This window comes from Theobroma cacao, chromosome 5, assembly GCF_053813885.1.
Source record: "Theobroma cacao isolate CCN51 chromosome 5, ASM5381388v1, whole genome shotgun sequence".
Lineage (NCBI taxonomy): Eukaryota > Viridiplantae > Streptophyta > Magnoliopsida > Malvales > Malvaceae > Theobroma > Theobroma cacao.
In genome coordinates this window covers 10,416,983-10,429,653 of record NC_142643.1, presented here as the reverse complement: position 1 = coordinate 10,429,653, position 12,671 = coordinate 10,416,983, and the positions used below count along the sequence as shown (strand labels likewise).

At 32.3% G+C, this 12,671-nt stretch overlaps 1 protein-coding gene across 1 annotated transcript; it reads left to right on the top strand.

The window, feature by feature from the left end:
* Nucleotides 1–343: 343 nt before the first annotated feature.
* Nucleotides 344–4,690, top strand: LOC18598441 (structural maintenance of chromosomes flexible hinge domain protein). The gene is made up of 4 exons (XM_007027959.3): nucleotides 344–1,177; nucleotides 1,952–2,107; nucleotides 2,213–2,893; nucleotides 3,351–4,690. Exons 1-4 carry the CDS (start codon nucleotides 842–844, stop codon nucleotides 4,488–4,490), a joined length of 2,313 nt encoding a protein of 770 aa, XP_007028021.3. The 5' UTR covers nucleotides 344–841; the 3' UTR covers nucleotides 4,491–4,690.
* The last annotated feature ends 7,981 nt before the right edge of the window (nucleotides 4,691–12,671 follow it).

Genomic DNA, 12,671 nt, shown 5'->3' with positions numbered 1-12,671 from the left:
AAAAAAAATATTTCTCCATATAATCAAGAAATTTTAAAAAATAATGAGAAAAATAATATAATAATTACCTAACATAAAAAATTGAAAAAAAAAAAGAAAGGAAGAAAAAGAAATACAAGGGCATAAAGAAAAACAAAAGCCAAAGCGGATAAATTTTTTTTTTTTAAAAAGGAAGTTTGGATAAAATGGAAAGTCCAATAAAGCAAAACCAAAATCCAAAGACAAGTTATACAAAAAAAAAAAAAAAAAAAATCCAAAGGCAAGAAAAAACCGGAAGTCAACTACCTCGTTATTACGCCGTTACATCCGGCCCGACGATAACATACATACAACTTGTTTCTCTCTCTGTGTTGCTTTGCCAGTTTGCCTACTTAATACTTACTTTGTTTTTGTCTCCGGTCTCCCCTCTTTTTTAACCCTAGTTAACTTTTTAACCCCTCAGCCTTCGATCTTCATCCTTCAACGTTCACTCTCTCTTCTCTTCTTCTTTCTCTCCTGTTATATATTAATATAAGCACTCTTTCCCTTCTCTATCTCACAAGAGCTTTTTTTTTTTTGGGTTCTTCAAGACCAGATTAAGTCCCCTTCAAACAATTAAAATCTCCATTTTTGATCCCTTTCTTTAACTACCCTTTACTTCTTTTCTTCTAAATTTTGGTTCAAGAACCCAAGATTGTTTCTATTTTCCACCTTTTATTTTGTTTTGGGGTTTAAACTAGAAAAAAACCCAGAAAGAAAAGAAATAAGAGTTTTTCTGGGTTTGTTTGGGTTTCTGGAGAATACTAATAATTCGACAATTTTAAGGTTGTTCTTTTTTCTGGTTTTTTTTTTCTTTTAAAAAATGGTGGTGAAGATGATGAGGTGGCGACCATGGCCGCCTCTGGTTTCGAAAAAGTACGAGGTAAAACTAATTGTAAGGAGGTTAGAAGGGTGGGATCTGGTCGGGGAAGGTTCAGAGAAGTCGCAGAAATTAACGGTCGAGATTCGATGGAAAGGTCCAAAGGCTTCTCTCAGTTCTCTGAGGCGAACGGTTAAGAGGAATTTCACAAAGGAAGTCGACGGCGTTGACGAAAACGGCGCCGTTGTATGGGATGAGGAGTTTCAAACCGTTTGTAGCTTATCGGCTTATAAAGAGAATGTGTTTCATCCTTGGGAGATCGCTTTCTCTGTCTTGAATGTAAGCCTCAGGAGAACAGATTCTCTCTCTCTCTTTTTGTTTTAATTTTGTGGGTTTTTAGAAAATTAAGTTTTTTTCTTAGAAAAATGGTTAAATGATAAAATTATGGAGAATTTCTGGGTTTAGATTTTCGAAGTGGTGGCCTTTTGGGTTTTGGGTATTGCGAATTTATTGTATTTTTAGATAATTTTTTACATCTATGAAATTTTTTGTCTTTTTTATGTTTGATTATATTTTTCTACATTTTCTTGGGTCTGTTATTTTGGCTGTTTGATTGGTCTGAAATTTGAATGAAGATTCTCTGAACTGATCTATATTCATTAAAAATCATAACATTGAATTTACTTTAGAATAATTTTGACTATTAATTTGGTTGAATTGAATAATTTTTTCAAGATAATTAGACTGTTGGTTGTGTTCTTTATGACAGTTGACCGTGGGGGAGTTGTTGATATTTTGAAAGATTGTTAATTTTATTCAATAGAAAATATTGGAAGAGACTATTTTCATCCTTCTTTTACTTGTTTGTTCGACTAATTTTATTCTGTCTGAACTTTTTGAATGGTCTAGCTTTGTTAAACGTAATATGTAGAAACTGTGTGGATTACTTTCTGCCTTTGGTGCTGATCATTGGACGCAGAGGGGTTCTTACCTCCTAAACTTTTTTATCATCATATTTTTCTGTTATCATTGTCAATTTTCTGCTGTTGTTGGTTTTCAGACGTTAGCTCTTTAACTGTTTAAACTTAGTGAAAGTTATCTTTCTTGATGCAGGGCTTGAACCAGGGGCCCAAGAACAAGGTTCCTGTTGTTGGGACAGTGTCATTGAATCTTGCAGAATATGCTTCTGCTGCTGAACAGAAAGAGTTTGAGTTAAACATCCCCCTCATACTCTCCAATGGTGCTGCTGAACCTGGTCCCCAACTCTGTGTATGTGCCGTTAAATCATTTCATGCAGAATTCTACTGTGTTTGATTGATCCGTTTCCTTAAGGCCTTTACATATTCTAATTTTAAGTTCTCGTTCATCATGTAGATATCACTTAGCTTGTTAGAACTAAGAACTGCTCAAGATACCACAGAGCCAGTACAGAGGGCATTAGTGCCTGTTGCTTCACCTTCCCAGTCTTGCGAAACTGTCTCAATGGAAAAGGATGAGCTTTCTGCAATTAAAGCTGGTCTTAGAAAAGTGAAAATTTTTACAGAGTATGTTTCGACTAGAAGAGCAAAAAAAGCATGTCGAGAGGATGAGTGCAGTGAAGGAAGGTGTTCTGCCCGGAGTGATGATGGTGAGTATCCATTGGACACAGATTCACTTGACGATTTTGATGAAGGAGAATCAGATGAGGTAAAGGATGACTCTGTTGTAAGGAAATCATTTAGTTATGGTACTCTAGCATCAGCAAATTATGCTGGAGGATCATTTTACTCCAGCATGAGGATCAATGAGGAAGGTGAGGATTGGGTGTACTACAGCAATCGCAAATCAGATGTTGGCTGCTCAAATGTTGAGGATTCTGCTGCATCTGTTTCAGAGCCATCCCTGTTGCAGAGTTCCAAGCGTAGCATTTTGTCTTGGAGAAAAAGAAAGCTAAGCTTCAGGTCTCCTAAAGCAAAAGGGGAACCATTGTTAAAGAAAGCCTATGGAGAAGAAGGTGGGGATGACATTGATTTTGACCGCCGGCAGCTTAGCTCTGATGAATCTCATGCCCATGGGGTAAGAATCATTTCTTAATTTTTTATTTTGCATTACACTTCTCTGTCTGCGATCTTACTGGTATTCATAGATGATTTTCTTTTCAATCATTCATGCTCACAGATCAGTAGCTATATCTGATTATATAGACCAATATTTTTTATTATTAATCCTGATTTTGTCAAGTTATCACGTGATCTTCTTACGAATTGATGCACTGCAAAAATGCATGTGTTTATGTATCTGATTGAGGATTTGGAAATCCTACGATTCCTACATAGTTCATACCTTTATCATCACAGCTAGTTTGAATGGTACCCTTTCTTCAATGGGTATAACTTTTCCAAGGCCTTAATTGGCTTTATAGTTTAACAAATATTGCAGCAGCATTATCAACTCTCCAATGTTTATTTCTTCGCAATTTTCACCTGTCTAAAGTGTATTAAGTTTTAGATATAACTTTCATTTGTTTTTGCAGTGGCACAAGACAGACGAAGATTCATCTGCAAATCGTTCATCCGTTTCTGAATTTGGGGACGATAATTTTGCTATTGGCAGTTGGGAGCAGAAAGAAGTGGTGAGCCGTGATGGACACATGAAGCTTCAAGCACAGGTCTTCTTTGCTTCTATTGATCAACGGAGCGAGCGAGCAGCTGGTGAAAGTGCGTGTACAGCCCTTGTTGCTGTAATTGCTGATTGGTTTCAGAACAACCGTGATTTGATGCCTATTAAGTCTCAATTTGATAGTTTGATTAGAGAAGGCTCATTGGAATGGAGGAACCTCTGTGAGAATGAAACCTATAGGGAGCGGTTCCCTGACAAGCACTTTGACCTTGAGACAGTTCTCCAAGCAAAATTACGTCCTCTTTCTGTAGTGCCAAGGAAGTCATTTATTGGATTTTTCCATCCAGAAGGGATGGATGAGGGAAGATTTGACTTTTTGCATGGTGCAATGTCTTTTGATAACATCTGGGATGAGATTAGTCGTGCTGGTGCAGAATGTCCAAACACTGGTGAACCTCAGGTTTACATTGTTAGTTGGAATGACCATTTTTTTATCCTCAAGGTTGAACCAGAGGCTTACTACATCATTGACACATTAGGAGAGAGGCTTTATGAGGGATGCAATCAAGCTTACATCTTGAAATTTGACTGCAATACTGTAATTCACAAGCTACCAAATGTGGCTCAATCATCAGATGATAAGTCGACTAGTGACCAGCAGATTGCAACAGCTGCAGCAGAACCCAAAAATTCACAGGTTCAACAGGTCAACAGGAAGGAGGAGGGTCCTGCTGCAGGGGCTATAGCAACCAAACCTGAGGAATCAATCAAGAGTGAAGAGAGAGAGGAGGTTGTTTGCCAAGGAAAGGAGTCCTGCAAGGAATACATAAAGAGCTTCTTGGCTGCTATACCTATTAGGGAGTTGCAGGCAGATATCAAGAAGGGTTTAATGGCATCAACACCACTCCATCACCGATTACAGATTGATTTTAACTATACTGAGTTCTTGCAATCACTACCTGAAACTTCTGCAACTCCAATGACAACTGCTACTCAAATGACAACAGCCACGCCACTCTCAGTCGAAGTTCCTTTAACTGAAGTTGCTGCATAGAGACTTGCTGTAAATTCTAGGAAAAGTGTGATTACTCTAACTTGTTTTCTTTGTTTTACTATGGGTATCTTATGATGTGAATGGGGTTTAACAAAGAGGAACCCGTATGAGCCTTTTTTTTTTTGTTCCAATCAGTTTGGCGAATATAGTTGTGTTTTCTCCTAAGTTGGCTGGAAATATAACATTTAACGTTTTTCTCATATGTTGGAGTTAAATTTATCTGTTGGCTTTTTCTTGTGGCTGCTATCTTTCTAGTGAACATGAGTTACGTGTTACTCTGCATTTGACTGTAACTTTCCATCTTTCAACAGGTTTGGCTCAAAAGCCTTTTATCCTTTTTAACAGTTGTCGAAATATTCTCCTGTTGTGCACAAGGGTACTTTTGCAGACTGACGATGAAGAAAGTCTAAACTGTTTTCTATGTGATTTCGTTCCCCATATGATTAAGCTTATGAGTATGATTGGAGCCTGTGCTTTTGAAGTTAAAATATAATATAATATAATATAATATATAATAGTAGCTGTACAAATTTCATGATCCTATGTTTTCTTCTCTGACTAAAATCAAGATGTTGTGTTCTTTTCCCTGTATCTATCCATCCTGCCCAAGGCAAAGGAGAACTTTTCAAGGTTGGTCTTGAGGCCTAAAAAAGATTCTTTGAAACGTAAAGTCCTTTTTCGAGAAAGAAACTTTGCTTCTGATTGATTCCCTCTACGAGTTTTTCCTGCCACATCCTCGTGACCAAGTTGAATTATTATTAAACCGAGTGTTGAGCCATGGTTTTTCTGTTTTCTAACCCCCATATGGCCTGCGCTGCACTACACGTCGAGGATACGTCCTTCTATAGCTTCTGATTTATTCCTTTAGTATGGTTCAAACATTTCATTTTCTGGTTAACTTGTGCTTGGAATTAATGAAAGATGTCAAGACATGGGGCTTGGCATTGTTTTAAGATGTACATGAAGGCTGTAAACATTTCATCTTTTAATTGATGCAAGCCTTGTCCAAAGCCAAGTAAAGCACAACCCATTACTCAGTAGTGTTGAATCTTACCTTCAACAAATGAAAACAATTCAACGCAACTACCTTAGCTGATAAAACTGTTTTTGATTATTATTATAAAAGATTTCAGATTAGGCTCTGCCCTTTATCAGGAGGTTTAGGAGGTTGCGAACTTGTTCAGTGTGAAATTAGCAGCTGTCCTGACTGCCTTGAGACTTTTTTTATGGGCTCAACCTAAGTTCAATACTATTTTTAAACGCAGCCTAAGGCCCAAAGCCTCTTTTTCTTTTTCTTGTGGGGAAGTTATGCCCAGTTTAAACTTCCATTTATGATACAGAATCAATATATATATGTATATGTGCGTGCATAGGTGTTGAAAGGTTCAGATCCCGTCCAACTAGTAACACATACGAGTTATTCTAAGCCCAGTCCAAAGAGGCTTGTTTCCTTTTCTGTCTTCTATGTTTTTTCTTGGCTCAAATACGTATTTCTTCAAGCTTCTTCAATGCACTTGGCATATTTCTCAAAGGCTTAGGGCTCAGTCATTTGGGGCTCCAAGATTAAATTAAAATAAATATGCCTTTAGGATTTTCATATCATTTGATCACAGACTTCCAGGGCTCTTACACCATTCAATTTGTTCCAATTCCTTTATCAATATTCGTCTGTATCATAAGGTCACAAGTCTCTAGGGTAAACAGGATCAACAATATATATGGAATTGAAACATTATATGCAATTTAATCATTAACCTCTCGAATTTGCATTTTGACAATTTTACTTGGTTGTTCGCATGTTGAGTACAGTATCGGGTGATTGGTGCTATCAGAATTGGTGATACGAAAATAAAAATGTTATTATTCTTTTTTTTAAAGGTTCAAGTTTAAAATTTAATTTTTTTATTTATTAAAAATACATATAGATAAAAGAAGAAAATAGAAAAAAAGAAAAAAAAATACAAAAGTGATTGTTAGAAAAAAGAAAAGAACTAAAGAGATTGTTTTTGCCACGTGTGACGTGACAAAAGAATTCAACTTCAATGTCATATCATACCCAAATTAACATCTTAATGCTACAAATACCCATGGAGCATGCTTAGGTCGGCTTGAACGAGGATTACTTCAGTTGAAATCTTGAAGAGTTAGCCCAATCTCAGTCATAGACTTATTTTACGTCACTAAAAATTAAAATAAAAAATATTTTTATATTAGTGTTTATTATTTTTATAATATCTACTTGAAGTAAATTATAATAAAATCTCAATATTGATCCAATAAGATAATGTTTTTAAGTTGAGTCAAGATTGAGTTGAACAATATTTAATTAAAAAATAGTCGATGCTATCAATTTTTTTTCATTGGTTGTAATTTAAATTTAAACAATATAATTACAATGAAAAATTGTTTGTTTGTTTAGTTCAGCAAAAACTCAAGTCATTAATTTTTTTAAAACTCAATGTTAAGGAGCTTAAGGGGATTAACTTCTCAACTAAGTAAGATACTCAAAAATAAATTTTCTTTATCATTTGTTCACCTGCACTAATCATGTTAATTGGAACAAATACTATTATAGTCTTGAGTTACTACAATTTTTGTTCTTTTACTAAAATATAGGTTGTGTTTTGGTTCTCTTTTTGATAAATTAGTTATCTTGTTGATTATTTTAGGGGGGAAGGATAAAGTTTAAGGATTATGAGATAATTTTATTCTAATTTTATTATTAAATATTAGCTAAGTCTTCAATTTTCAATTATAATTTATTTATTTTTAGTTGTTTTTATAATTAGTTTATTTTTAAGTGAGTTATTGTAATTTTATATTATTATTTTTAATTTAGTTATTATTTATTAGTTTTTATATTTTGTAGGAATTAAAAAAAATTTAGCTTAATTTTAGAAAGTAAGATGTTGAAAGACTCGAAAGTCTGCTTGCATATACTTCAATGTTTTGGCCATAACTCAAGTTACAAAACTCCAAATGATGCGATTCTTAGACCATTGGAAAGCTAAGAAACATAGCTACAACTTTCATAAGATAGAGAAAATCATGTCGGAAAATGGCTGGACGTACTGTGCCAGGAATGAAAAATTGTAAAGATTGACAATTTATTTTTTGGACCTCTCATTACACTTTTAAGCACAATTAAACCCTAGGTCAGCTTAAGGAACTTTAGGTTAAGCTTATTTGTATAAATAGGATATGTTAACAACATTAAGGGAGACTTTTGGAGATTCAAGAAGCTATAAGTTGAGGCTGAAACTTGGAGATCAAGGCGACAAATATTGTTTTGTTTTCTTTCTTGGATTTATTTTTCTTATTACTCTCAATGGTTGAATTTATTTTAATGTTATTTGTTTTTGTAATTATAAGTAGCTAATTTTTTTTTCTAGGATTTCAATTGAACTCACATGTAATCTAAGTTTTTAATCTTTTTCTTACTTATTTTTAATGGGATTTGAATTGTTTATTTCAATTTGTTCTTAATGCTTTTAATTGCTTGGGTACCAATTAAATTGATCTAGGAACCTAAACAAACTTGGGAAAGGGAGTTTAGAGTATACTAAAATTGAGATAGTATATGATCATATTAATTGATTTGCGTATAGGATAAGGATATACCTATAGACCATATGTAGCCAGATTAGAGCCTGCACTTAATGAGTCTATTTTAATTTCAATTCACATAGGGATATAGTGTTTTGGTTAAAATAGATATTTTTATAAGATGAGTCGAAAGACCCTTATAAATAATTTAGGACTCTAGGTTAGCAATTCACCCAATTGAAATAAGTTAAGGAAGAGAGGTAAGATTTAAATGAAGTGTGAGGGATATTGTAATCCTAGGCTTATTTGATTTGATATTTTTTCAAGTTATTATAATTTTGATTTTTCGTTTTAGTCTAAATTTTGATTAATTAGTTTTAGCTAATTAATTAATTTTGATTGTTTGGATAAGATTAAATTGTTCTAATTTTAGTACTTAGTAAAGTTTTAGATCAATTCTCTGTGGGATCGATACTCTGCTTGCTAATATACTATCTATTCGATACGTATACTTGCGTAGTAGAATTTTAACTGACACTATGTTTATGCAATCTTTATATGATTATATTGTAACACTAATGTTCTATCTCTGATATTGTAACACTAATGAACATCACTTAGTTCATCTGAGGCATGCTCACGTGGCAGAATGGAAGACTATGCTGAAAATCCTCCAAACTTGGAGTCCGCCTCGGGTAAGTGCATGTACAATAAAGAACTAAGTGATGTTCCTTCGTTTCCCTCTGTCTCCGGAACAAATTGTGTAGAAATTGAGGTCCATCCTAGGGTACAGCATAGGAGACATTCAGACACTGAACTTTCAATTGATAAAATATTCAGTTTAGCCTCAGATAAAATGATGGATATGGGGCAAAATGATGAGGCTTCAGATGAAAATGCCATCTCGGTGAACTTTGTAACTAGTTGAGAACGCGAGAGGTATTTCTAGTGCACTAATCCAGAGAAGAATCCAAAATTACAATTATTGTAAAAATAAAAATCTTAGTCAGTTCGGAACCCATGATAGATGCTTCTAAAGTCAATTTTGTTAGAGGAAAATTGGTTTAGGGTTGTGTAACATGGTAGTGTTTCAATTTTATGACGGTAGTAAAAATATGGTCATAAAATGAAACATTTCATTATAGGTACTCTACTTAATCCTTCTCGATCTCATGTAACTCTGGACCTTTTTGTACTTTATCTTTTCGTTATTTAATAAAAATTATACAAGGTAGTTGGGCCTTGCAAGAATTACCAGTAAAAAAAAACCTATTATATTTTTTTAAAAATATCTCTGTTATTATTTTTATTATTATTGCTAGCTTTTTTCATTTATTATGTTATATTTTTTCATGTTTGTTTAATGTCAAGAAATATTTAAAAGGATCACTTTATCAATTAGGTGCGAATCTGTTAAATTATATACATCCTTTTGGTATTGAGTTTCTTAAATTTGGGTTGTTATAATTAATATGTATATATATATATATATATATATATATATGCGTGTTTTCATTTTGTTTTGATTACAGCTATAGGTAGTTATTTATTCTGGCTATTGTAATATAATTTTTAATTTAATATATTACTATTATGTTTAGTTATGAATGTAACATATATTAATTTGTAATTAAAATTACCTGTAATAGTTTGTTCACTTTACGTTCATGATTAATTACTTCTACACATGTTAATCATATGATTTAAACTGTATTTGATTGTGTATGAATACAAGCCAACTAGCGATTACATATCGTTTAGCTATTGTAATATGATTTTTAATTTAATATATTATTATTATGTTTAGTTATGAATGTGACATATATTGATTTGTAACTAAAATTAATTGTAGTAGTTTGTTCTCTTTACGTTTATGGTTAATTACTTCTACATATGTTAGTCATATGATTTAAACTGTATTTGATTGTATATGAATACAAACTAACTAGCCATTATATATCGTTAAGTGTTTTAACCTATTTTTGCTATTAATTATTACATATTTACTTTATTTCTTCTTACATTGTTGATATGAAAGGATATTTTAATTTATTGTTGCTTCTTTGTTTTGATTGTTTTAAAATATGTTACAAATTTATGATCGAATTGATCTATCACATGTCATCTATGTTCTGTTTTTGTTTAATCTTTGTTCTCATTTCTTATCAATATATGTATCAACCTTACCTGTTCTGATAATGATTGATGTACATATTATTTATTGTTTTTTTTTATTTTATCTCTTCTAAATCAAGAAAACTTAAACGAAGCAAAAAATTAACCAGTCCTTATTAGAAATTTTGCTTTCATTTGATTACATTCTTTATATTTTTTTGTAGTATATTGAATTTTGAAGTAATTATTTAATTATAGTATTGCTTTGGCTATATGTTTAAGATATTACTTATTACTCTTATTGATATCATGACTTAAGGGTTGTTTGAGTATATTTTGAACTTTTTATTAGTTTGTTTGCCTGTAATTATATGTTTGATTTTATTTTTCCCAAATCTGGTTTCAATGATCGCATTGCATTCTTTTTTTTTTTTCCTTTTTTCCTTGCTATTTAGGTAGCTATTTGATATGTCACTCATTGTTATTTGTTTCATATTAATTTCCTTTTGTTTATACTTATCTTATCAAATTGCTATAGATTATATCCCTGTCACATTCAATTATATTCTTTTAATTTTTTATATTCTTTATATATTGTTGGAAATAGCATAAGCTTTATTAATGTGACATATTGATTATATTGTTAAAGTATATTATCTAAAAATGTTTTCTTTAAATTTGTGTAAATAGAATGTTTGTATAATTTATATGCTGCAGGTTGTTTTAAAGTGTCTTTAATTGTGTACAAGTACAAACTCAATCTGCAGATCATATATTGTAAAGTGTTCTAACTTAATCAACTTATGAATAATAGCATATTCACTTATTTTCTTTTTATATTAATATATTTATTTACTTTGCTTTGTTTATTAATAGCTGCCTTTTTATTTCGGTTATTTTATAATTCGTTTAATCTTTATTTTTTTCCTTTTTTGCTAGAATTGAATTTACTTTTTAAAGTTTTGTGTCTATTATAAAGAATCTATCTAACCAATGCAAACAAAACATAATTGATAGCATGAAAAAATTAAAAGTTGTCGTAACGTGCGGGTCCGGGAACCCGACCTCCAGATGCGAGTGAAAATTCTAAAAACTATGAGTCGTCACCAATCTTTTTACTAGGTACGATTGGCCACCTTTTGACTCGATTTTAATTGATGAAGCCTTAAATTAATTTTAAGTCCACCGAAAAGAACCTTAAACTGGTCTACGTTTTTCTAGATCTAAGTTCGGGAGTACGGTTACTCCCGAAGAAGGATTAGCACCCCCGAGACTCCCGTTCCATGAATGGTACCATTTTTAGATTATTCTATTAGGCTTTAATTTTTTAAGTTCACTATATTTCCTTAGTTATTATTCATTTATTTTATCTCCTATTCAACCTAAAATAGAATACAAATGTGAGGCAAGATGAAATGCATGGTATGAGATGAAAGATGTCGGATGAATAACCTTTTATCGAGGATGTTCTCTCGGATCCGCCCATCATACTGGTGGGATTCGAGGCGTTCTCTCACCTAAGGAATTATCCGAGAAATTCACCTTCGCAAATTCGATGAATAAATCCCATCATCGGGGTTATCGTACGTTTTTCTTTAAAAAATAATGTTTTTGTGAATAATGAACTTAATACGAGCGAAAACCTTTTATTAAAGATGTTTCTTGAGCCCTCCCATCATACTGGTGGGACTCGGGGACACCTTTTCTGTCAAACCCTGGTCTATAAAGTAATTACGGTGTCATTCACATACTCGATAGAATGTTTGTATATTGAGAAAGCCCGAGAAATTGACAAAAGACGATATTACACCTAGAAGTACAGTTAAGTCGATTAAACATATTCAAGATAAAATCGAGATCTTAAAGATGAAATTGAGAATTTCACAATCCAGGGATGACTCAAAATGGTAATTCGGAGTTCAAGGTCCGATTTGGAGTCAATCCGAAAAATTGACCGGTTAAGGGTAAAATGGTCATTTTGAAATTTGAGGACAAAATGGGAATTTTTAGAAAAGATTTTCTTAGCCCCATTTGACATGTTTGAGTATGACATGAGTATTGAAGTACAATTGGAAGATTTAGCAGTGAAAAATATGAGTTTCCGGTATTTTTAGGGTATAGGGGTAAAATGGTAATTTTACCACTTAGAATCTAAAATTTAATTTTTGAAAGGATTTTGATCAAATTTAATTATTTGGAGTGTGAAATGAGTATGAGGAGTGAAAATTATGCATTATGGCAAATTTTCAATTTTTAGGGTAAAAATGTAATTTTTGAAAAGTTCGGGGGCAAAAGTGTAATTTTGAAAAATTTACTCCACCAAAACTTTGGAAAAATCTGAAAATTTCACTTAAGACTTGGATAAATCAAAGGGAATGCATGGTGGAAAAAGTTGGACAAGTGGATGGCTAGAAAAAAAAATGAATTAATAAAATATTCAAAATATGAATAAAATAATATTATTTCATTAAACTAATAAAAAGGCATAAAAAAAAAATCAGCCCATAACCCATTCTTCTT

Coding starts and splice junctions, on each gene's coding strand:
- LOC18598441 (XM_007027959.3), top strand. CDS start 842: ATGGTGGTGAAGATGATGAGGTGGCGACCATGGCCGCCTCTGGTTTCG. Junction 1,178..1,951: donor TCGCTTTCTCTGTCTTGAAT/GTAAGCCTCAGG, acceptor TTCTTGATGCAG/GGCTTGAACCAGGGGCCCAA. Junction 2,894..3,350: donor ATGAATCTCATGCCCATGGG/GTAAGAATCATT, acceptor TTGTTTTTGCAG/TGGCACAAGACAGACGAAGA.